At 54.8% G+C, this 24,828-nt stretch overlaps 7 protein-coding genes across 7 annotated transcripts; 2 read left to right on the top strand and 5 right to left on the bottom strand.

The window, feature by feature from the left end:
- Positions 1-397: 397 nt before the first annotated feature.
- GCN5 (Histone acetyltransferase GCN5) lies at positions 398-1,747 on the top strand (the record flags this gene model as incomplete). The annotated part of the gene is made up of 3 exons (XM_032029777.1): positions 398-410; positions 472-593; positions 701-1,747. The coding sequence occupies 3 exons, from the start codon at positions 398-400 to the stop codon at positions 1,745-1,747; spliced, it is 1,182 nt and encodes a 393-aa protein (XP_031890591.1).
- An 898-nt stretch (positions 1,748-2,645) lies between these two features.
- On the bottom strand, positions 2,646-3,629 carry CGGC5_v012338 (uncharacterized protein; the record flags this gene model as incomplete). The annotated part of the gene is made up of 1 exon (XM_032029778.1): positions 2,646-3,629. One exon carries the CDS (start codon positions 3,627-3,629, stop codon positions 2,646-2,648), a length of 984 nt encoding a protein of 327 aa, XP_031890592.1.
- A 3,717-nt stretch (positions 3,630-7,346) lies between these two features.
- Positions 7,347-9,932, bottom strand: CGGC5_v012337 (uncharacterized protein; the record flags this gene model as incomplete). The annotated part of the gene is made up of 1 exon (XM_032029780.1): positions 7,347-9,932. One exon carries the CDS (start codon positions 9,930-9,932, stop codon positions 7,347-7,349), a length of 2,586 nt encoding a protein of 861 aa, XP_031890335.1.
- A 632-nt stretch (positions 9,933-10,564) lies between these two features.
- Positions 10,565-12,934, bottom strand: NOC2 (Nucleolar complex protein 2; the record flags this gene model as incomplete). Its single annotated transcript, XM_032029781.1, has 1 exon — positions 10,565-12,934. The coding sequence occupies one exon, from the start codon at positions 12,932-12,934 to the stop codon at positions 10,565-10,567; it is 2,370 nt and encodes a 789-aa protein (XP_031890334.1).
- Positions 12,935-13,304: 370 nt separating this feature from the next.
- VPS28 (Vacuolar protein sorting-associated protein 28) lies at positions 13,305-14,201 on the top strand (the record flags this gene model as incomplete). The annotated part of the gene is made up of 3 exons (XM_032029782.1): positions 13,305-13,388; positions 13,499-13,735; positions 13,812-14,201. The coding sequence occupies 3 exons, from the start codon at positions 13,305-13,307 to the stop codon at positions 14,199-14,201; spliced, it is 711 nt and encodes a 236-aa protein (XP_031890337.1).
- Positions 14,202-14,363: 162 nt separating this feature from the next.
- On the bottom strand, positions 14,364-15,638 carry MDM12 (Mitochondrial distribution and morphology protein 12; the record flags this gene model as incomplete). The annotated part of the gene is made up of 1 exon (XM_032029783.1): positions 14,364-15,638. The coding sequence occupies one exon, from the start codon at positions 15,636-15,638 to the stop codon at positions 14,364-14,366; it is 1,275 nt and encodes a 424-aa protein (XP_031890336.1).
- A 569-nt stretch (positions 15,639-16,207) lies between these two features.
- On the bottom strand, positions 16,208-23,793 carry FAB1 (1-phosphatidylinositol 3-phosphate 5-kinase FAB1; the record flags this gene model as incomplete). The annotated part of the gene is made up of 3 exons (XM_032029784.1): positions 16,208-16,307; positions 16,360-16,601; positions 16,648-23,793. 3 exons carry the CDS (start codon positions 23,791-23,793, stop codon positions 16,208-16,210), a joined length of 7,488 nt encoding a protein of 2,495 aa, XP_031890331.1.
- Positions 23,794-24,828: the final 1,035 nt, after the last annotated feature.

Here is a 24,828-nt window from a genome sequence, read left to right as displayed (position 1 = left end):
GTGGTCGAGGAGAGGGATCTGTTTGTTCGGTCGGGGATCAATTGGCGTGTCGAGTATCTCGAGAGAGTGGTCGGTCCTTTGCTTGCGCGAAGTTGTTCACTGCCAGTGGTGTTCAGAAGGTGTTGCTGGCTTGCGCAAGCTCACGAAGGTCGCAGCTTCCCCAAACGTGTTCGAAGCTCCAGGCCGACCCACATTGAACTGTGGCCTGAACAGAAACGGCTTAGCGCCATCCCGTCTGCCCCTGCAGAGCACATCCCCCGGCCCCACCCTGCGGACACCGGCCACGGAGAAACATCAGAGCCTAGCGCGATATGTCATCAACCTTCAGGTATCACGACAACATCCATCGACAGGTTTAGTCGATTAAGGCCTGTTAAGGCTCGCTACTTAGGTCGAAATGAAGGAAGAAAGTAAGTCGCATGATTCTTGTTAGATTTATGCTGCGTAAAGTGTCCTAACGCGACTATCCAGACGCGAAGCGCAAAGCCGAGGACGACCCGTCCTCGCCAACCGCGACCAAGCGGGTGAAGCACAATGAGTCGGCAGAGCCAGAAAAGAAGCCGGCAATGAAGCCTATCCCGTTTCCCGAAAAGGTATGTGCTGTATCGGTCTGTGGTCGCGATCTGTCCAGCGCGTCGAGACCTTCACCACGGCCCCCTCCCTGCCACGGACCCGCAAAGCTGACCACCCGCCCGCGCAGCCCGCCGTCATCGAAGAGCGTACCGGCGAAATCGAGTTCCGCGTGGTAAACAACGACAACGCGCGCGAATCCCTCATCATCCTCACCGGCCTCAAATGCATCTTCCAAAAACAATTACCAAAAATGCCCAAGGACTATATCGCGCGTCTCGTATACGACCGGACCCACTTGTCCATAGCGATCGTCAAGAAGCCCCTCGAAGTCGTCGGCGGCATCACCTACCGCCCTTTCAAAGGCCGCCAGTTCGCCGAAATCGTTTTCTGTGCTATTAGCTCCGATCAGCAGGTCAAGGGTTACGGTGCGCATCTCATGTCCCATCTGAAGGACTACGTCAAGGCCACGAGCGACGTCATGCACTTCCTCACATACGCCGACAACTATGCCATCGGATACTTTAAAAAGCAAGGGTTTACTAAGGAGATCACGCTCGACAAGAGCGTGTGGATGGGATATATCAAGGATTACGAAGGAGGCACAATCATGCAGTGCTCAATGCTGCCGCGCATCAGGTATCTCGAGATGGGTAGGATGCTCTTGAAGCAAAAGGAGTGCGTGCAGGCCAAGATCCGCGCCTATTCCAAATCCCACATCGTCCACGCCCCCCCAAAGGAGTGGAAGGGCGGTGCCAAGCCCATCGACCCCCTCAGCATCGACGCCATCCGCGCCTCCGGCTGGTCTCCCGACATGGACGAGCTCGCCCGCCAGCCCCGCCACGGGCCCAACTACAACCAGCTTCTCCACCTCCTCAACGACCTGCAGAACCACCAGTCTGCCTGGCCCTTCCTCGTGCCCGTCAACAAGGACGACGTGGCCGACTACTACGAGGTTATCAAGGAGCCCATGGACCTCAGCACCATGGAGACGAAGCTCGAGGCCGACCAGTACGCCACTCCCGAGGACTTCATCCGCGATGCCAAGCTCATCTTCGACAACTGCCGCAAGTACAATAACGAGTCCACGCCGTATGCGAAGAGTGCAAACAAGCTGGAGAAGTACATGTGGCAGCAGATCAAGGCTATCCCCGAGTGGTCTCACCTCGAACCGTAGAAAGGCGGGGGAGTTCCACCGCGAAAGAGGTTTAACATGGCACAGGTTGCTTCATGAGTGTAATGAGCACGGGAGGGCGGTTCAGGCAAGGGTTATAGGAGTTGGCGTCGGTCTGCTTGGGAATTCCTGTTTGAGGAGCCTGCAGTTTTGGTTTTCATGTTTATCCAAGTAGCTCAAGGCGCGTTTGGGGCAAAAAGGCGTTTACGGGCGATAGAGCGTCCGCATTATTACTGTACGATATGCCCATTACATACGCTTGAAGCTTCGAGGCAAAATATCACGCTTGCTCAAAAAGAAGAGAATAAGCACATCACATCATGTTTGAATTGTTATCAAATTACCGCTTTTGTAGTCAAGGGTACTTCGCTAAACACAAGAGAGCATCTTTGGGAGCAGGCCCTCGAATGCATATTTCTCGTTTTCTCGTAATCCCTTGTAGTCACTGTTGCAGACCTCGCAAGTCCTCGAAAAGGAAATGAAATACAATCCTTCCAACGCCAGGGGGAATAACCGAGTGATGTTTGTGCAGGGCTTTTCGCAGTTGGTGGGTGATCTCCCCTATGACCAGAAATCTCGAAACATATCTAGTGCAAGGTAGTATCTGGTCTGCTCCTTTTGAAAGAGTCCCAGAAAGAAAACCCCGAATGTCCAGGTGTTCAATAGCCAGATTCGAGTTCGGGCTACGTCAAGGATTCCTTTGGCGGTCCTGGAGTTGCTGAAAAGCCGATTGAAGTCTCTCCAAGCGTTCTTCAAAGCCGCTTCGCGTGACCAAAGGCGGATAGGTAAGTGGGAGTGGGAAGTCGGCTGTGATGTTTTCTGTATATTGTGCGAGCTCCCGTGGTGTCATTGGGGAATTTGGGGTATTTTGTTGTAGAATGGGAGTGAGGCCCAGGACTTCCTAAGCGCCTGGAGCCTGCGCTGCGCGATGCAATGGTGGGGCGGGTGCACTATCGCCAACCGGAAGACGAAGTCCTGAATGAGTTCGTCGCCAACTTGCAATACCGCCAATGTGGTGTTCGTCGGTGCCTCTGCGCTCCCTGGCATGAGGTGGCGGAGACACATCATCCTCGCCGCTGGGATTTTGCGACTCGAGAGTACGGCGGATTATGTCGTGAAGGAAATCGGGGATCGCTTGCCACTGTCCAGCTCGGGCAGCGGTCAGCATTCCAGGAGGAAAGGGCGAAAGCGTCGGGGCAGCGTCGGCAACTCCCCGCTGTGCAATTTGGCTGCTGCTGATGAACGGCAATTCGCCGCTCTCGATAACGTTCTTTAGCCACTGCTCCCATTCCTCATCGAGAACGGTAGACATATCTCCAGCTTCCCGCTGCGCTGCCCTCTCCCTTAGTCTTTGATTCAGGGCCTCACCAACACTGTGGAGCTCCTCGTCGCTTTCTTCGCCATCCATGTCCTCATCGCCGGGGTCCGTCGCATCGTCCGTCTCTAATGACTGTGATCTAGCATTGCGGCTGGGTACGGGTGGGCGATCCTCTGGTTCGACCCAGTCCGGAAACCCGTCACCAGCGGTATCGCGAATGGTAATGCCCTGCTCCTTCTCGAAGCGCTCCTTGGCCCATTTTGTGCCCTCCCACTTTGTCAAGCCTGCAATCTCGTTGTGAGTCAGGCGAAGGTTGTCAAAAGCTCGAAACAGTCGACGGTGCCAGGTCCAGCGGCTCAGGCGAATGCGGTGGATGGGGTTGCAGTAGTCGAGCCCTGGGTACTTTGCTTCTTGGGTGTCGAGGTGACCGTAGAATGAGTGGACCTCTTGACGAACCTCCAGGATGAGGCTGCGCTGCAAAAGGGCATGGAAGTTCTGGGGATCGCTCGCGCGTGGCTTCGGAAACATGTGCTCGTAAACGAGCTGGTCGACTGGGCGTCCCTTCATCTTGAGGTTGCGCCGGCTATGGCGAGAGGAGGACCGTAGTTATGGCTGAAATCGGGGCGCAGGGTGTAAGTCGTCTTGTCGTCGTAAACTGGCGTGAAGACGCAGAGTATGGTCGTAGCAGGACGCAAAAACTTTCGGTTAGGAACTGCAGGGCGTAAAACGGTTTTGATTCCCTATTGTCGTCGGTCCGGTCGTGCGTCAGGTCGTGTGAGGAGGGGGTTCGGGAGGGAGCTAGGGTCGCAGCGGCGTCGCTAGGTCGTCCGAAGAAGGAGGTTTTGAAAGACAAGAACGGTATCGGGTGTTTGGGCGGTCCTTTGTCGGGTTTTGTGCGCACCGGTTCTGGAGAGTTGAAGGCCAAAAAATGTGGTTGAAGAGGTGTCGGTGGAGGAGAATTGCGTGAAAAGGTAAGAGGGTGGCCGGGGAGAAGTCGGAAGGCAACGGCGAGAGGCGGGTGGGAGGTGTGTTGCGTGAGTTGCGGGCTGAGTTGGGAGCGAAGACGGGGATGAGGATGCAGGGTGTGGATGCGGGTCAGGTATTGAATGTTGGACGCCGGACACAGGGCACTGGACACTGAAGACTCGATCGTGGGCCTGTCGGGTCACTGGTGGGACGCAGTCGTGGGACGTGAAAGTGGACAGCCTGGAAGACGTGGAACGGGGATTCGGGCGTGGATTGCCTTAAGGACTGGCCACCGTAAACACACAACGACCAGGATTTGGTGGCCGGGGCTGGGAATGCCTTAGCTGACAAAAATAAAACAGCGAGCACCGCCCACCACCATCAAGACAAGACAGCAAGGTCCCGAAAAGTAGGAGGAAAAAAAAAGGGAACCTAAGATACCAGCACCTTCTACCTTACGGAAGTACCGTGCCAATGGATGGACTCTCGCGGTAAGGTACCTACCTTAGTATCTACCTATCACTGGGCCGCACCAGTAAGGCAGGCAGGCAGGCAGTTCAGATTGCCAATTGGTGGTGGTGCCTGCCTTCCGTGCCTCTCGAACCAGGTGGCTTCCTGCCTTGGCCGTATCGGCTGGTCTGCCTAAGAAAAAGTCAAAAGGACCATCATCATCACCAACAAGGCCTTTACGCACGTTCCTGAATCACTACTCCTCATTCCCAAATGCTCCCCCAACCGGCGGCTCCATGGATTGAGTTTCCCGTCTACGAACACTGGACTGTCGGGAAGGTGTGAACCTTCCTCCTATGCACCTCAGTAGAGGCAACTATCGCGGCATGTCGCCTCGCACTCTGCGCTGTGCGCTCGGTACTTCCAAGGTTGGACCCCTAACAAGTCTCCGTGGTCGTCTTACACGGGCAACGGGTACCGATCCAGACAAGGCGAATTGCCATCCACGGATACCAGTCGGGTGCTGGCTACGGCGGTAGCGTTCCTTATTCTCATCCACCGGACTGGATATGCCGGAGTCCCTCTGCCCAGGCTAACCCGGAAGGTCTTGGACAGTCATCTGCACGCCCAAAACCACCACTGAATCCACCCGCCTTGCATGGCCTGGAACGCCCAGATCGTCGCCAACCTAACGACTACCAGCGATGTTCGTCTCTTGAGGCTGTCGTCTCTGCCGTATCGTATCCCTCGTTGCTCATCCTGAGATTTGCGCGTTGCTCTTATCTCTCGTCAGGAAGCTCGACAGGAAGTCAGAACAATTTTTGTCAAAAACCATGACCCGTGGAACAGGGGCAACCCGAGTCAGTCTGATTCCACGCTTCAGCGACCAGTCTGGGATGATGACATACGCATCGTCTTCACTCTTCTTTGCTGACGCCGGGGCATGACTGTGCCTGAAATCGAAATAACGGGACACACAGGCCTCCGCGCGGCGCCTATCAATTTCACTTGCAGTCTGCTCTCGCTCCTATCACGACCGCACCACCGCCCATTATCCATTGCACCACGATGCTCGGCTATTTCCCCTCCTCTCTATCGCACAAGAATTGTGGGCGCCGAGAACAGAGGCCATAACTGAGACCCGCGGCAGCCTGACCTCGCTTCGCAACGAGGAGCCACGGCCAGACGGAACCCGAGCCAACGGCGCTCCCCCACGATTGCCTTTCGCAAACATGACCGGCCACTCATCGACCCAGCCGACTACAACAACAACAACGCACAACTCACAACTCACAAGCCGGCCTTCCACTGTCCTCCCTGCAATGCCGCCTGCTTCGCTGGTCGGAAACCCCTCCGACCGTGGCCCACGCTCATCTGACCTCGACTGACCGCCTTGTTGGTCCGCCGCTGAACCCCGACAGCCGCCCTACAACCCCGTCCCCTGTCCGTCTCAGGCACAGGGATCCCTTTCGTCGGGGCCAATCATACTGTTGGATCCGCCATCCCTGCGAACATCCCGCCCTTCCCTGCCTCTGCTTCATGCACGAGGGCCAAAATCTTCTCCTCCTGCCCCCCTTCATGACCATCCGCAATCTCACTGGTTCCATTCTCCTCCAACGCTCCGGAGCCTTGAACGATATTCTGTGCAGCTCAAACCACACACCTGCGCCACCACTTACATACTTACATATGTATGGATGCGAGACTTCAGAATCAGATTTGAATCTGCGTCAAAGACCACATCGTGGATCCAGACCCGTCGGAGCGCATGCCATTGCGGACAGGTGCATTACGCTCCATCTCCGGATGAGATCCTGCCCGTCAGCGTCAGCGGAGCCTCTCTTTTCTTTTCAGACCACATCATATGCCATGCAGATGACATTTCAGCCTCTTTCATCATCAGACTTCTCTTTTAAAAACATCAGACCGAACTAAGCTCAGGATGAGTCTCGGGGGCGAGGCAATCGCTTCCTTTCAAGCAGCATCTACCCTGCCAGCATCGTTCATCCCTGATCCAAGCATAAAGTTTGAGGGGCGGACGCCCATGACGTTTGGCAGAACCCTTCAGTCTGGAAAAAACCGAAAAAGAAAATTCTCTCAACTCGCCGACTTGCATCTGTTGTATTACGTACCTTCGTCGGAACTTCGGGGGGAATGAATTCAAGAGTAAATTTGTGTGGCAAGTTGGATGATTGATCGCCGTCTAACTTCAACACAGCTCGCAGCACTTGAACCGCAAGCTGTCTAACAGCGCCTCGGCCCCGCCATCTATACTGGCTACGGCCGTGAATCTCGTTCGTCTTGCGTAAATCGCATTCCATAGTTGATGATGCTTTTCTACACAACCGACAAGTGCATGCGAGTGATACATCGCTATAAAATACATGAAAAGAAATAGGGAACAACACAAAAGTATAGGGTCGGTTCAGTCGGTGGCTAGTGCGCGAGAAATCAAGGTTTAAAGCACTTAACTCGGGAGAAACATTGTCACTCATGCCATCTGACCTATTTTGAGGTGGCTTTTCCATCTGTCCATTACGCCGATATACTTCATTTGCAGCACGTGGATGTCAGAGGTCAAGTACACAACGACACAACTTGGCTTCAAGTATTAATCAAATTGCTATTGTCACTTGATGAATTTTTCTTCCTACTCGGTGTAAGTACAGCGGGAACCTGCAACTGACTTTTAGAATATTGAAAAGTCAAGTTACCAATACCGTCGGTGATCATCTCATTACGTGGGTGGAAGGGTGCGGCTTGCGATCACATAACTCAGCACTAAAGATCGAAACACGGCATATATTTCATAAGGGTACTGTTGTCCCATGCGTGTTCTTCTACCAGAATTCACCCTGGCGTTCTAAGCTAATCAGCCCTCAACGGCTCCGAAAACGTCGTCATGTCCCCGTCATTGTCCACCATCTGAATGCCCTTGAAGCTCTCGTCGTCGTCATCCGAGTCCTCCTGTGCTGGAACAGGAAGCGTCTTTGGCCTCACAGGCAACTCAGGACGAGCGTGCGACTTTATCGCACCGTCGCTCTGGAATGAGTGGCCAAGGGCAGGTCTTGACGAAAGAGCAATCTCCTTCCTCGGTTCAACCGTCTTCTCAAGGGCTCTGGCGGGCGTGGTCTGCTCGCTATTATGGCCGAGCGAGCCAAGATTGAGGGGATCAGCAGCTCTCGAGCTATTTGACTGCTTGGCTTGTGACTGAGGATCTAGACTCATGAGATCTTCATGGTTGGGTGACGTTGGCTGTTTCCTGCCCTGGCTGAGGGAAGCCAGGTTCAAAGGGTCACTGCCTTGATCACCAAGCGGATCAAAAGCCTCTGAGACTGAAGAGCCTCCAGTTCTTGACACCTTGTTGCGGCTGGGATTCTTCTTCTTCTGCACCGGCGGATCAGGGTGAAGAGGGTGGCGCAATTCGTTGGGAAACCTGGCGGTCTGCTTCGACCGGATTGGCTGCGGCTCCGAGGCGGGATCGGGCTGTGCTTCAAGCTGGATAAGCTCCCCCATCTGAGAACCCGCCTCTTCATCCGTGATTTTGATGTCCTCGTCCTTTTCGATCGCTCCTTCGCCGCCCTTAACGCTGGGGAAACCGCATCGAGTCAGGATCTTGGCGATCAGGCTGGGATATCGCAAGTGCCCGCTGACCTCCGCACTCAGGTTGAGGTTCTCGACCCTATCAATGTCCTTCACCTCCTGAAGACCAGCGATACCCAGCTGGAGTGACGTCGTACGATACAGAAAGCCGAGAATGTAGTCGGTCTCAGAGTAGACGTTCACGATACGTCCAGACACTACCGATCGGAGGACTTGCCAGTGTTCTCGATTAGATGGAACCGGTGCTCCGATCAGAACCACAGTATCGACCAGCCCAAAGGCCTTTCGTTCAGCAAGTGACTTGAGGCACGAGTAAATCACTCGAGCACCCAGGGAGTACCCAACCAAAGTCACCGGCCGTTCCCCCTGAACTTTGGCAATGAGAGCGTCGGCAAGAACACGGCCAGCTTTGTCTGAACGGTTCCGCGCGAGGTTGAACGGGTTGTCGATTTTGGTCGCGGCGCTGATGAGGTAGGCAGGCCACAAGGCGGCCCAGAGGGAAGCCAGAACTGTCCGCTTGAGGATCTCAACCTTGACAAAGTTCCAGGCGTAAGACGACACCATGTTCTCCAGCTCGGCGCCGAGAGCAAGGAGGGCTTTCATTTCGTACCGCAATGCGAACACCTCTGACTCGTCGCCCAAACTCCTCCAGGGCTTCGTGATGTCGCTCTCGTCCGTAAGCCATCCGTTAATGCCGATGGTGACACGGAGCCGTGCCCCTTGCTTTCCATCCGGATCTGCTCGTTTGTAGTCCTGACCCCATTCGTCCTTGAGTGGGAGGAAGCGAAAGTCCTCGACCTCTTTGGCGTAAGTGTCCATCATCTCGCCCGTCATTTTGGCGCCGTAGGCTCCAAAAAGCGTGCCGACAAGCGCGCCATTCATCCAAAAGATACCGAGGAAACTGGCGACGCCTCCCAGGCCAACACTACCCATGAGACCGCCGATTGCACCAGCAACGACCGGCGCTGCCAGACCACCAGTGATTCCGATTACGGCTGCGCCAGCCACGGATGCCAAACCGACCTTCCAGAAGCGGCTCTGCTTGTTTTCTTCACGTCGCTTTGCGGCTTCAGCCTCTGCTGACATGCCCGCCTTCTGATTTTCGGCCGCAGTCGAAGATTCGACTAAGGACTTGGCAATCTCTGTCTCCTCCTGGATGAGAGCTGCGATGGGAAGCTCGAAGGCGGAACACAGGTACAGGGCCAGAACTCTGGAATGAGCAGAGTAGCAGCCAGTCGAGAGAATGAGAAGCAAAAGACAGCTGAGAATCTCCTTTCGATCTTCAAGCGGGATCGTAGTGAAACGGTTCGGGATAGGGTGGTAGTGCTCTTGCAGGATAGCAACCTCCTTGTCAACCTCTTTCGCCCCAGGGTTCACAGGTGTCGCATTCCCAAAGTTCATCAAGTCCTCCCCGGCACTAGGAGACTCCCGCCTAAGCTTCTCCATCTCGTCGAGACGCTTCTTACGGGCAGCGAGGATCTTGTCATCATCCTTGGCAGATGCAATCTCCTTGACCTTGTCCAGAAGATCCTTGCGCCACTCATCGAAGTGCTTCAGCGCCGCTTTACGAAGAGCCACAAGCTGGGCACTGTGCACGCCGGAGCCTCCGCGGTCTGGATGGCTTGGGCTCCGACCGCCTTGACCCGCCGCGTCCGGGACGAAGAGGGGTGCCGCATTGCGGTCCTGAGGTGAAGGGCTGGCGGCTGCTGAGACGTTGTATTCGCCGTCTTTGAGCTCGAGCTGCGTGCGCATGTAGCCAGTAATATCAAAGAGTAGCGTGTAGAATACTCGGCGACGGGCCGGGTTGAGGACCACCATTAGCTGGCGGGGGTCCGCAGCAAGGGGAGCCATGGTTGCAATCACCGCTCACTTCATGCAGGTGAATTTGTAGTGTAAGGTTCTCGGTTTGTAAAGTTGTTGCAAATCGCAGTCTTGTCATAAGTTTACGGGAAAACAGAGCTGAAGACTGTGAGAAGAGGACAGGTGGGAAGAGGGATGAAGTCAACTTAGATGTACCTTAGGTTCCGTTGGCGATCTAGGCAGACGTCTGTCCATCAGGAGGATGGATCAACAGGCCCCCTCGCCTCGCTGCTTCCATTGCCTATTCCGGCCCTGTGCCACGCTACAGCGGTGCAGTTGCAGTACGGGCGGTGAAAACCGCCCCAGTCTTACCGCTGCAAAGCGGGTTTGGTTGCCCGTGCTCCGTCGTCCGTGCTAATTTCCACCACCGCCTCCACCTCTGCATCATGCTTGGGCAAGGAGGGACTGCCTGCTGCAGATCAACGCAACAGCTCAAGCCACATCGACGACGCTATTCACATTGTTTTAAGACTTTTAACGACGTAAAGGGGAAGTGAAAATGCCGCTTGGAATGAGTTGTAGCCTCTTAAATTATTTGCATATGCCTCCATGATATTCCCAAACACCAGCGTCCTGTTCGGCGCCGCAAAACACTTTTACTACACACCTCACTCGACAACTGTCTACTCACTGTCATCCTCCATGACATCGTCCTCTTCATCCTCATCCTCATCCATGTCATCGGCATCCTCGCCATCCTCACCGTCCATGAGCTCGTCACCGTACTCTTCCTCGGAATCATCACCCTCGGCATTGGCAGCGAGAGCCTCCTTCTCCTCCTCCTTGCGCTTCTTCTCATCCTCTTTTCTCGCTTCTTCCAGAGCCTTGGCCTTCTGCTCGCGCATCTTGCGCTGCACGACGACGTAAGCACCGAGTGGCGTCTTCTCCCAGTCAAAGTCGCGGAGGAAGGCATCCACCTGAGCGCGATCCTTGGGTGCGAATTCGACCTTTGACCGCTTCTCCTCGATGAACTTGGCGTTGGCCTCCAGCTTCTGCACCAGGAGAACGATCATGGAGATGACCTTATTGTTCTTGTTGCCCGTGCTGATCTTACGCGCCTGCTTGACCCAGCGCTTCAGCTGAATAATGACAGGCAGGGAGAACTCGGGGAAGGCAACGTTCTTCGCCCAGATGGTGAAGTACTCGCTGAAGAGCTCAACGAGCTGCTCTCCAACGCCATCCTGGTAGACTCTCGTGCGGTGGTAGGACTTGGCCGCCTTGTAAGCGAGGTTGAAGTCGAGCGGCTTGATGGATGACGCCTTGGGGAAACGCTTCATATCGGCCGAGTCGAGAACCTCGAGGAGCGCGGAGGCGAGGGGAATGTAGGTGTCTGTTGCGCGAGACAGGCGCAGGATGGAGCGAACCAGGTGGAAACGTTGGGGGAAGAACGTGGAGGAGGGGACGAGGCGCATGGCACCCATGGTCACCTGCACGAGGGGGTAAATCAAAAGCTTCAACTGGCCCTCCTTGCCTGCTTCCGCCTCCTTCAGGGGACTGCAGTGCTCGGCAAGTACACATGACCAGAAGTCGAGCGAGTGGGTATATTGCCAGTTGTAGATGATCTTGTGCGAGTTCTTTTCCTTCTTCACGATGCTGTTCCTCAGATGGATGGCCAATTGGCGGATGAAAGTGAAGGCCGTCGTGTAGCCGACGTTTTGGTCGATGCCCCAAAGTTCTGCGGCAGAGTTCTTCATCAGATTGATGCCCTGAATGGTGTTGATGTTTGTTGCCCTGGATGCTGACACGAGTCCCTGGTACACCGCCTTGAGAACAGTCTCACGAACACCCTTGTCCCCAATGACGACCAGTTTCCTCAAAACGAGGAAAGCAGTGATCTTTGTGGGTTCTGAACTGGCCGGTCTGGCCCAGTAGTTGACTACCGTCTTGATAAGGACCTTGAGGAGCTTTCGGAAGGAAAGCAGGTAGGGCACGAGCGGCTCTAATGATCCGATGGTAAGCTTGAGGGTGGCGTCGTCGGACAGTGTGCCGAGTAGGTGGATGATGGATGCAGTGAACGTCTTGATCATGATCGAGAGAGTGTGGAACTTCTTGGAGTCGGTGGGCACGTAGATCTTGCCAGAGGCAGACTCCTTGATGGGAAGGTGGTGGGAAACGACAGCGGGAATCTGCTTCAGGGCGACGATCAAGACGTCGTGAAATACCTCAGGGCTGTTGATGCTGTATCTTTGCGCTGCTGCGGAGCTCTCCTCGGCGTCGTCCTCGTTGAGATGGGCAGCGCAGCGGAACGCCAGCACGATCTGTCTCGCAGCGCGCAAGCTCTGCTTCTCCACAATCAACTTCTTCCACTTGGCGACCATCTCGCGTGTGAGCTCGTTGTCGAGCAGGACCTCCTCTTCGGCCTCCTTCTTGGCCTTCTTCCGCTTCTTCTTCGGTTGCTCGTCGTCGGACTCGTCGCTGCCGGCACTGAGCTCATCGATCTCGGCCATGTCGGCGTTCTCGTCGAAGTCGAGGGCTTCGGGGTCGTTCTCCTTCAGGAACTTATAGAACTCGGGGTCGTCGGTAGCGAGCTTGTCCATAGCCGCCTGCGTCATGCCGAGGTTCTCGTCGTCCGCATCGTCGTCGTCTTGGGCATCGTCCTCGCTGTCGCTGCCAACGGGTTGGTCCTCGACAGAAAATTCGGAGCCGCTGCCTGCGTCCGAGTCGTCGTCGTCTCCCTCCGGCGCATCGCGCTTCCGCTTGCCAGTCTGCTTTTTGCCCTTCTTCTTGTCGATGATGTCCTCGAAGCCGCCCTGGAAAAAGTCGTCGACGCTCATGGCGCTCACGGTAGCATCCTTCTGGTTGCCCTTTGGCTTTTTCGCCGCAGGGTCGCCCTTGAAGAACTCTTCATCCTTGGGCCGCTTCGACTGCTTCTTGGCCTTGACCTGCGCGCGCTGCTTGATCTTCGCGGTCTCCTTCCTCTTGTCGAGGACACCCTTCAGGTGCTTCTTCTCGAACTTCTTCGTGGCCTTGAGGTTCTTCTTGGAGGAACCCATGGTGAACGGTTCGGACGGGGCCGGTCAATTGGGATCCTGCTATTGGGGAGTGGTGGGAAAGGAAGGAAGCGCCTGCAGGGACCGTGGAACGGGAACTTCAATGGCAGAACGCTCAGCAAAATTTTTGGAGGAGCTTATCTTATCGTCGAGTCCCGCTAAGCCATCTATGGCCTTAGCGCCACCTGCTGCCCCACGTCTAACGCTCAGGCTCCTGCTGCGGAATGGAACCTGGACACCCATGTCTGACTTTGTCTTGGAGGTGTGCCTGGCCACTGCAACACTCATTGCAGCTCAACAGCTCCCGCGAAGCTGTGCCTGACGACCGCTGATCGACCATGAAGCCGGCGACGATTCGAACCCAGCCGCAAAGATGATGCCCCGGCAGTCCTATGCGCCTACGCCGCATAGCTATATCCCAAATACGACCTTGTCAGCAACAATCAATCTCGATGAGGTACCGTGCCCGTTCTCTTGTTCTTCCACCGCCCAGCGAGCAACCATGTCATCTGCCCCGCCCCCCGCAGCGCAACGCAGCCATGCTAACATGACGATGCCTCGCAACAGGAGGTGAAGCTGGCCGACACCCGCGCCGAGCGCGACCTGCAGGACTCGCTCGCCGAGATCTTCAGCATAATCGTCACCCTCGACGAGCTCGAAAAGGCTTTCCTGAAGGACGCTATCCCCGAGGCCGACTACACCGAGATCTGCGAGCGCTCTCTGAAGCAATACAAGTCCATCCTGGCCGACGAAACCGTCGCGAAGGCCTTTGGAGGCCTGGAGGAGTTCAAGGCGGAATGGGATGTACGTGTCATTCCACATGCACCGAACGGCTACTATCTTGTTCATGAAACCAATGCTGACAACGTGATTCCACCAGCTCGAGGTCCCCCGCGCAACGGAGCGCATCCGCGTCGGCATGCCCTCAACAACCGTAAACGCCTCCTCCAGCGCCGCCCCAGCTCCCGCTGCTGCCGGTAATACCAGTGGCGCCTTGATTTTAGAGGCCACTCAGGAGTTCATTACCTTCCTCGACGCCGTCAAGCTGGGCCTCCTTTCCAAGGACCAGCTGCACCCCTTGCTCTCCGACGTCATCCAGTCCGTCAACAAGGTCACAGACCGCGACTTCGACAGCAGGGGCAAGATTGTACAGTGGCTCATTACTTTGAACCAGATGAAGGCTACAGATGAGTTGAGCGAGCAGCAGGCCCGTGAGCTGGAGATGGACATCCAGCAAGCCTACCAAGGATTCAAGAGCACTCTCACTTGATGATCTTTTCCGGGTTTCGAGAGAGGTGATAGTTCTTCTCTTTGCAAGTAGATACCATTGTAGAGCAATCATGCATGTGCCTTTTCAGCTCCAACCGTTGCGCTGCCCAGTGACCTTACTTTTGATGCCATGTTAACAAACAACGAACCCAAACGCCGACGTCTACACCAAAAACGTCCAGAAGCTGGGATACACAAACTCGTTCTCGAATATCCTCCTCACCTGCTCCAGCACGAACCTCTCCACCTTGCCCACGTTCTTGAGGCTCTGCTTCCCGCCGTCCCTCAACCCAATCTCGCTCTCGACCTGGATCTCCTGCAACAGCCCGCCAAACCTCTTCCCAGGCTCCGTGGGTCCCGCCTCGTCCACACCAACCGCAGTCGCAGCGTCCTCGGGGTTCAAGAAGCAAAAGTGCACCCTCTTACGGATATGCGCCATCACGCCGATCCCGTCAAACGTGAGACCTGTCACGCTCAGCTGCACGGGAATCCCCACAAAGCTGGGCATCGGGTAGTCGAGCAGGATCTCGGCCGTCAGCCGCAGCCGCACGTCGCCCGCGTACCGGATCCTGAAGACGGCCTGCAGATCCTCTGGCCTGGGCTCCCGGAACCGCGGCGCGTTTTCGTCCTGTTCCTCGTCGTCTTCCTCCTGAATCGGTGCAGAATCGGTAGGGACGTGTGTATCCCTTGTCGGCGGCCGCGACGCCCCGGCGGATGTGGGTGCCAACGTCGATACGCTCGCCTTCTCCCGCAGGTCTTGCAGCTGCTGTTGCTGGGCAAACGCCGCCGGGTTGAAGTCACTGGGCGATATCGAGCTCAACGAGGCATGACGGCTGTGGCTCGGCGAGTAGCCATTGAGCAGCGGCGAGCTCACGGGCGACACGACGGCCGAGGTGTCCAGCCTGTTACCCATATGCGCGCCAGCTACCGCCGCGAGAGGCGTCTGCGTGCCGGACCACCCCGTCCCGAGATGGGACTGAAAATAATGCAAATTCGACGTCCCGCCCAGAATCCCCGGCGTTGACACCCCCAAGAACGGGCTCGGAAAGTCGCCAGACTGGCCGCGGAGCGGATGCGTTCTCAGTCTCGGCGGCACCGAGATATCCTCCATCTGCCTCCTCCTCTCAGCCGCCCTCAGCTCGCTGGGCACCTGCTGCGGTGTCGGCGGCGTTGGCTCGGGGACGTCCTCATCTTCTTCCTCGTCGTCCTCAATGTCTGGGTTCTCTTCGTAGAAATCCGGCAGAGGGTCCGTGATGTCCTTGAGCTCCAGCTCGGGCGCGATGGCGCCGAATTCAAAGTCGTGTACCTTTACGGATTTGATGAAGCGCGGCAGTGGAACCGCCTGGAACTTTGTGTGGATGAAGTCGCGGATCCGGAGGGCCAGTGCCTCGCCATCGGGGCCCGTGGTGAGCGTCTCCCAGTTTAGATCTATTGACATTAGAGGTGTGCCGTGCCGTTTTTTTGTGTGATAAGCAAATTTGAAATGTTTGCGACTTTGTAGAACCAGGCTCACGAAGTGAGATGAATCGACGTTGTTGTTTGAGTTGAACAGGGTTTGAGCTCCCTACCTAGGCTAGGTACATGCCAGGATGCCTTGCTAACGCCGCTGAAAGCGTTTAGTGGTCTACGCAGCAGCTCAGCGGCCCTAAATGGTGCCTGTGAATCAAGAGAACCACGCTACTGCATCTACCCGAGAATTACACGGCTTGTTCCACATCACGTCAATTCAAGAAATGCACCACCTCATGCCGAGACTATTCATGTAAAGATACCTTGGGGTCATTGATGTCATTACTGGGTATCTGAATTTCAAGGCCGTATATCATCAACGCCATGTCAGCTCCTCCCTTGCTACAGCACACCATCCCATGCTAACATTGGACTCCATGTTCTCCTTATTGCTTTCCATGTTCAAGTAAACGCCTCCAATGCAGTAATCCGTTGCGACTTTTCGAATGACGGGACTCTTATAAAAGATCGTTGAAGACTGGGATCGAAGCAGCCAACTCACTCAAGCTTGACATCAGATTCAAAACGCGGCCTCATGGTGTTGGCCATCTGAGGCGCGCCAAATTGATGCCAGCAGTTTGGAGCCTGAAGAATGTATCTATGTGATACGTTAGTTTATATGATGGCAACAATAACTAGAAGAGACGTACCTAGCCATAGCCTCTCGGAAGCGAGACTTGTACTCCTTCGGACTGGTGACTGTCGGGCGATTTCTGCCACCACCCGCGAACCCGCGGTCCTTGATCCAACTTTCGAGTTTCTTGTCCCATGTATACGTACGAATGCAATCGATGATTCCGACGACTAGCTCTCTCTTAGCCTCGTCGACTGCAATCATCAACGAATAGTCCATAACGTTCTGGCGTGCAAGGAACAGAGTGTCATTCCAGACCTGGACTGTTAGCAGTGCTTTGCAACAAAAATGGGTTTGAACTTACCGATGCTCTTAGGAGTTTCTTGGAATGCTCTCGCGCAAACAAGGGGGACTCATATATGAATTCTACCATGTTTTCGTCCAAAAGGACTTCGTTCTGTTCGCCTGTAGACTGAATCTTTCGGTTTCGCATGGAGCCTTTCAGATCGAAAAGACGAGTTGGGCCGCGATCGTAAAACAAATTTTCCATGAGCAGCAGATCCAGCTTGATCTCGATACCTGTGACAGGGTTCTTGATAATGAGTTGAAAAAAGCCCAGCATCTTTGCGATCACGGAGGGTAGATCGTGGAAGAGAGCCTCTGCCATGATGCCGAAGTAAGCTGGCGCGAATCTGAGGAAGGCGGATGTCTCAATGGGAGACAACCCCTTCAGCACGAGGCGATCGTCGAGAGTCTTGAGAAATACCGACTTGGTCTTGCCTCCCTTCGAGTCCCACTTCAGGCAACGAGAGAGGGATTCAACAATGCGATCCGCAACACCACACTTTCTACGCAATGCGTCGAACTGCTCCGCGTAGAAGATCTTGCAGAGCATTGTTGCGGACCCTTCCTTGAATTGGTATTTGAGATGGGTTCCCGTGGCCCTGAGTAGGCTCTTCTCCAACTCGCCCTCTTCCATGACGAACTCACCGCCAGTGTCCGACATGCCTGATGACTTGCCATCCATGTTAGAAGCCTCGTAGTCTCTCTGAATTGCGATACGTTCTTGTCGACGAATATCGGCCAATTTAGTGCGGTAGTCATCTGAGCTTAGAGCGAACGCAATGACAGAACTTGGTTCGTCCTCTCTTACAATGACATCGGAGTCTAGGAAAATATGATCGCTGGCGTTGACTGGATAATCAAGCTGAGGCCAGCCGCTTGCCGATCTTTCAGCCCAGAAATTCGTAAGCATCTTCATGAGACTGGTCTTCTGGTGTTTTGGCAGTTCGAGAGGGATTTCCGTGCTTGGCTCCAGGGAGTCGGCTAGTTCCTTGACATCGGGCAGCAAGTCGTCTAGAATTGACTGTTCAGTATCACTCTGCCCTTCGTCATCAGAACCACCGTGACTGGCCGTGACAGTTGCAGTATCGTCGGTTTCGCCACCCACGTGTTGCTCTTCCGACGGAGGGGCGACTTCTGGCGCAAGTTGTGCCTCTTCGGCCGGTGGCTCAGGTGTCGGCTCAGTGTGGACCGTGTTGGGTGCCGGAGTAACAGGTGCCGTCTTAGGCTCAAGAATCTTGATGTCGTTATTGTGATCAGTTGTCGAAGGCCCAGGCTCCTGGACAGCATTGTCGATGTTGTGGTAGACTTCGACAATGGCCTTAGTTGCAGACCGTGGCAATCCCGCACGAGGTTGAGTCCCCTTCGCCAGACGTTTGCGACGATCTTCGCGTTGCCTCTCCTTCTCGAATTCGCGGCTCAATTGTTCAAAGTGTCGGGCAATTCTAGACACCTGTGACGACACATGTGAATCCTTCTTCTTGGTAATCAGCCGAGGAATCGAAGAGGGACCAGCTTTCCTATGGCTTTTCATTCCCAATGTGAGGCGGTCGAACGGCTTCTTGTCTATCTTGAAAGACGATTCGGTTGCGGTATCGCTGACATCCTTCGGCACTATTGACTTCGCAAAGCTTGGTTGGGATCTTGGCAGTGTCGAGGCAGGTTGTGAAAGAGTTCTAAGCATCGGGTTCCTGCGGGCGACAACTCGCTCTGGGTTCGGTTTCGGCGGTGCCTCGACCGGCTCCCCCGTTGATGGCGTTCCGGCGCCCATGGCTTGTTGCTCACGACGAATCTGCTCAACCTTTTCAGACAGAGATATTCCAGTCGAAACAGTCGTGAGCGGGGGCCTGGACCCGGGAGAGGTCGGTTCTGCCGTGCTGGGAGATCCTGATATTTGTTCGTTCTCTTCGGTTATAGCGATAGAGAAGGGCGGTTTGACGGTGGGCGACCCAGGTGTGGCAAGGTCGAGAGGTTCTACCCGCTCCAGCACAACTTCTGCAGGTGTGCTAATCTTGCTGTCTTCGGACGTAGACTCCTCAGTGGCAATCTCTTTGTTCTGCTCCATTTGCTCCCCTGCCTCTGGCACAGCAGCAGGAGCAGAAGTCGTGACTGAATCGATCTCGGGCTGCTTTTCTGCCAGCGACTCCTGTTCTTGCTCCTTCGTCTCCTCTGCTCCTTGCTCTTCGGCTTTTGCTGCATCTGTGTTTCCATCACCACTGGGTTCACTCGCATCCGTAGGTTGTGTCGAAGCCTTCTCATCAACATCCGAGAACGTCTGTGAGGGGGGCTCTCCAGTATCAACGGTCGATGCCGTGCCGTCAGTTGAAGGCAGCGATTCTCGAGACTCGTTGTCCGTGAAAATCTTTTTGAGTTGAATCATTGTCAGCTGCCGCAAATCCTTGTCAGGAAGGAAATCGATCTCGAATTTGGAGAATGCAGCATCCCAGTCGCCAGCTTTTTCCAGCATCTCCCTGACGATTGCGTTGAAGGGAATAACCTCGTAGTACTTGGAGTTAACGTAGGTCTCCTGAAGTCGGCGGATCAAAGCTATTTGGTCCTCCTGTGCTTTCTTGGCCAGCCTGTCGACTTCTGCCTTACAAGCATCTGCTTTCTCAGGGAGAACACTGTCGATGCGAATGCTCTTGATCCGAAGTTTGACGGAGTTGACGAAGCGCACCCATCTTTCTTCGATTTTATTAAAAATCTCGTTCTTGAGCTTCAAGTCATTCTCGACCTTCCATGTGATCCGAGCTCTGGGTACAATGATCTCGAGGAGATCAATGGGATCGTGGTGAATCCTGATCCACGTATCACGGTGCTGAAAGTAGCGGATGTGATCTCGATGATGGTCGTGGGCACAGCCCCTCTGATCGTGAAGTCGCAGCCCCCTACTCCAAAAGAGAAGCTCAAGATACTTTCCGAAGGAATATTTCCAGGTGCTGTCTGACATGGCCATTTCTGGAGAGTCCTTTTTGCAAATCTTGCAGTAGCTCCACATGGATATACCGTCTACTAAACGGCGCTGTTTGGGAGCCGCTGGCTCAACGAAGATGGTGACACGTGACTCATCATGCACGTATGTACGGTGATGTTCAGTCATCTTCCGGTCACAGCCATTTGCTGTACATATTGAATCCTTGTTGAGACAGAGATCTTCAATGTACTGGCCCAAAGTGCAGTCAGGGTCCATGCTTCCGCTGTCATCGACATGCTCGTCGTAGAATCCGATCGCGATCAACCCAGGTTCCGAGCATGGGATCTTGGTCTCTGTGCATATTTCCGAGTACAGCACAACAATGTTCTGATGCGAGTAAGGATCGAAGAGATCCAGGTTGCCCTGAATATAGTTCTCCCACTGTCTTGTCTGAGTCTGATAGTTGTAAAGCGCCTTGTCATACTCAGCGTCGTGGACGGCGTGGAGTACTTCCATGATCTGCCGGGGGGCCTGCTGTCCAATCGCATGGACCATCTCGGGCTTGATCAGTTGGAACTTTTGCGACTTGGACTTTTCGGCATCTGTCTGTTCCTCTATAACGTCCTGATCTCTCAATCGTTTCAGGTAAACCAGACGTCGTTCTTGCTCGCGAGCTTTCATGAGCAGATAAGGCTGTGCAAATTTAACAAATGGTGAAGCAGAAAGAATCTTCGTCTCATATCTAGCAACCATGTCGCTGTAGTACGTTGGCATCGGCACGTCTTCGGGCACTTGAGATTCGGGGGACGTAGGCGGGACGTGAGATGCGTGCAAGGACACAAGAGGGGGCCTCTCTTCCACGGATGGCTCCTCAGTCTGTTCGGTTGACACGGTGCCTTCGGCGGTGACCATTGAAGTACCGTTGCTGGTCTGAGAAGGCAGCTCGGGGGTCGACGTACTGACAACTGCAGCGTCCTGCTTGGCGCTCTCAACGGACGCGCTTAGAGATCGCGGAGCATCCTCCGGAGGTTGACGAAGGGATGATGCCAATGAAGATGCTTCATCGATCTCAGCGGGCAGCTGGATATACTCATCTCGCATCAAGCATGTTTCCAGCTTCAAGTTGTAGACGACGTAGACCATGAACTCCGTGATCTTCTTCATCTTTGACAAGACTTCAGTAGAGTCCCCACGGAGGGCGATGGTGCAGCCAAGCTTCTCGGAGCAGCCCGACAAAAATATGTATGTTTTCTTCTTGCCCGGATAGCTTTTGTTGACGTAGGTTTTGACCTCGAAGCCGCCAGACCTTCCAACCTGGACCTGCAAGGCGAGCATGTCGAGCGAAGAAATAATGTCTGTTTCCGCACACCGTGATACGGCTTCAATCACTGACGGTTTCACGTTGTACGCAACCGCGATATTAGCCTCAGAAAGATACTGTAAAGCAACACCAGAAACAGACTTTTCGCAGAGCAGTAGCTGAGGGCGCAGATTGATGATGCGATTGACGACGATTCGCAAGAACTCCTTTTCTTGTTCGATGACTGGCTGGAGGCTCATGAAATGCTGTTGGTGCCTCTGGTATTCGATAGGGAACGATACGATGACAATACGTGGGTTGATGATGCGGCGAGGCATGCTCTTCAGGGCGAGGTTCTTGGTGAAGATGACGCCGGAGACGTAGCTGGTGTCGCCTGGCTTGCCCCCCGGAATCTTTTTGAGTTTGACGTAATGGCGGATGTCCATATCGTCGCCAGCCCTAATGTCGGGCGTAACGTCATCCGTACATTGAAGCAAGATCGGAACTAGAGCCCTTTCCCAAGCGGGTACGTTGGGAATTCCTGAATCTTCGAGCAACTGATGTAGGAGTTTCTTCACATGGAGCATGCTCGACGGGTTCAGCTCCACCTGCGGCTGCTTGTCGTCTTGCATGGAGTCACTCCTGGTCAGCTTAGTAGCTTCTATGGCGGGATTCTCGATAGTGAAGACATTTTCGTTAGATGCCGAGGGTCCTTTGAATATTCCAGATTTCGGACGTGGAGACCGCATTTGATGGCTCACATTGCTGAGATTGCGTCTCCTTGCTGGCCGACCATGGCCAATGAGGCTACCAGAGCCGGCGTTGTCATCCATTCCTCGACTCGTGAAACTCAAGCCACTGACACTTTTTTCTCCTCGGCCGAGCCTGTGTCTCCTGCCCGCGCTCAAGAATGGCCCAAAACTGGACTTTTCGTGATCGTAACTTGACGGCTGCAGATCAGCACTTGACATTGTAGCAAATATGCTCATTTGCTCGTCACCACTGGACTCGTCTGACATGTAGGCAGCCAATTCTGGGTCGATGATATTGTCATCGTGAAATGCCGGGTACTTTGGTTTCTTGGTCATTTCATCGGTAATGCCTTTGCGGAAGGGAGCGCTGTTAACATCTGGCGCTGGCATTGGTTTAAAGCGTGCCAGGAAGTTATTATGATGTTTTGAATGATGGCGCTTGTGACCTGACGACTGCGGACGGTTCGCGGAGGTCAGAGATCTGAGTGAGCGAGACGAGCTCGGACGACTTAGTTGCGGCGCATCAATCTCAAGAATGGCAGAGTTCCTGTTCGAGTCGTTGATTCGTCTGGTGGCAGGAATGGCCATCATTGGGGTCTGAACAGATCTGGCGTCATTCAAGCCCTCCATCTTGTCCGCAAAACTGGGCTCTTCAACCTCAGCTTCGGCCTGCGTGACCTTGGGGGTCGCCTTGGTTTGTCGGAAAATAGCCGGCAGAAATGAGTCATCACCAGAGTCTTCAGAGCCGCTTCCTTCGTAAAGCCGCTGGTTGATGACTTTCAGACATGTTTTGCATACTCGCAGAGTACCAGTCATTCCAAACTTTGAGGCCGGAATGATGGAAGTGCACTTGGAGTCGAAGATGCAGCCACAAGTTCTACAATGGTGTTTCCGCCTGAATGCCGAGAACGGCTGGCCACAGATGAAGCACTCTTTGCACGTTTCGTCCGCCATCCAGAACTCCTTGCTCAGCACTTGTCGCCGCATACGATCGAGCCTGGCGTTGACTTGCTCTGGCGCGCCTTCATTAGTCGTTGTCCCAGGAATTCGGAGTACCCCAGTCCTTCCATGCTTCGGTTGAGAGTCGTGAGCGAAAGAGTCATGATACACTGAATCGTGTGCCGAGGTGCTAATTGGGCTTGGCTCCGCGGTGACATGCTCCATAGACGATGATCTTGAAGGCGCATACCCAGGCGATCTTGAGCGGCTGATTCGATCAATAACCGCCGGTCGCTTAGGCGCGATAAGCATTGATGCAGCCGAAGACACTGGTGATCGAGGGTCCGTCGTTTGCAACTTAGGTAGCGGCGGAGCATTGGCCTTGATTGGGCTCAGAGGCTTTTCAGCAGGTCCATCAACGCCTACCAGCCGGGAGCTTGCATGGCTTCGATCTATGGCGGCGGTTGGCTTGGGCTCGAGAACGTCAAACTTATGGGAGCTGTCGGAGCCTATGACAAGTGGTCGAGGATCAGGCTTGCTGATGCTGCGCCTGCCAGATGACCGACTAGGACCGTCTTCTGCGAGCGGCAGGCTTCTTGTCGCCGTGGCGGGCGCGACCTCCGGGTTGATAGCCGTGACTGCTGACGCTTTGGCAACACTGGGCATACTTTGTCGGCTCGAGGTGCTTGACTTGGATGCTGTCATGGCAGATATGGAGGTGGCCTTGGAGGACTGAGGGGGCTGAGACTGGCTATCCGACATGGCGGTATTTACTCCCGAAGAGGTGGTCGCCGTCATGGGCCCATCATTAGAGTTGAAAGAAGAGCTCGTGACAGCACTCTCGACGCGAGCAAGGGAGGCTGCCGGAGTCTTGGTCGAGGTGACCGTGCTAGTGCTACGCTTCGACGCCGCGTCGAAACTGTCGGCATCATCCGTATCCTGTGTCCTTGCTCCAACGGCACCGACGGCCTCTTTCAGGCGACTATACAGACCACTGAGCCCGTTCTGAACCAGCTCGCCAGTCAGCGCCTTGGTTTCCGTCGTGGGGAGGGAGGCGGGAGGCGGAGCGAAATCGTTGAAGGTTGTCAGAGAGTCGGACTGGCTCGCTGACGTATGTATCCGGTTGAGAGTATGGGCCAGCTGGTCTTTATCGGCCTGCGAGGCGGTAGATATTGAGTTGATGGAGTCATGGCGGCTCCTAAAGCCCGGGGGCGTCGAGAGGACCGCGGGAGAGTTCACTTTCGGGGTGGTGTTGCTGGCCATCTTGCGCAGAGGCAGAGATAGAACAGCTAGGCTATGAAGGATTCGTGGGGGTCGCTACGACATCGGAGGCAGTGTATGCGTAGCCGGACCTCAGAGTGACATAACGGCGGAGAGAAAATGCGGTGTCGTGAGAAGCTTCCAACGCCAGTCCTTCTCCTCGTCGTCTAGTCCTGCCCGGGTCGTACAGTGTGTGTTCGCAATGCGCCGGATGAAAGAGACGCGTTCGGCGGCGGGGGCCCGTTGAAGAAGGCTCTCGTGTTCGTGGTATTTATGCGAAGGCAAGTATCGGATCGTCTCGACAGGGTCGGTGGTCTCGGGCGAGATCAAGGGTCCAAAGAGGGGCGCAGGTGACGAGGAGGAGAAACGACGTGGCGAAGGTGTAGGTCAGGCTGTAGGTAGTTGTGTAGGTAGGGCGATGAAGGAGAAAAGGGTGTGGTGTGTCGTCTAAGGTAGGTATGTATGCCTAGCACGCTTAGGTAGTCTGCAGTGGGAGCTAATGTCTTCAAGTCGGCACCGGGTTCTTTTTAGAGACGGACCATCCGTGAGCCAGCAAGCACTATCCCGTCAAGGTCTAGGCCCGGGTGGCCCAGCGGCTGCCAAGTTGGTGGAATCGTCAAACGGGGATGACGAAGCAGGTGGTGGTGGTGGTGGTGCAGTGGGCAGTTGGCAGTCGGTAAGTCCAAGATACAAGGTCTGCGTTGTACAGCCGGGCTTACCAAGAGTGATGCCTTAAAATGGTTGGCTTTGGGGATATTTGGGGGGCATTCGTAGGACGGATCAAGAGCCGTTGCGGCGGTAGTAGCAGTGCATGTGGATGTACCCGGTACCCGTTCCGACACTTGCCCAGCGGCCACTGCGACCCACCTGTACAAGGTACGTACTCTGCCTCTGCCTCTGGAATTGCGCACCTTTGATCCAGATGCCGTGGTGTCTTCCCTCAGAAACCAGAGCTCGGACCAAGTGCTACCTAATCAGTGCTGCCCCACGTCCCCAAGTCGGGCGGGCTGTCAGCCAGGACCCCGCAGTGCCAGGCAT

Source organism: Colletotrichum fructicola (genome assembly GCF_000319635.2).
Source record: "Colletotrichum fructicola Nara gc5 chromosome Unknown KSG_Nara_v1_contig07, whole genome shotgun sequence".
Lineage (NCBI taxonomy): Eukaryota > Fungi > Ascomycota > Sordariomycetes > Glomerellales > Glomerellaceae > Colletotrichum > Colletotrichum fructicola.
Note: the sequence above shows the minus strand (reverse complement) of the source record. Positions and strands in the feature narration are given on the sequence as shown.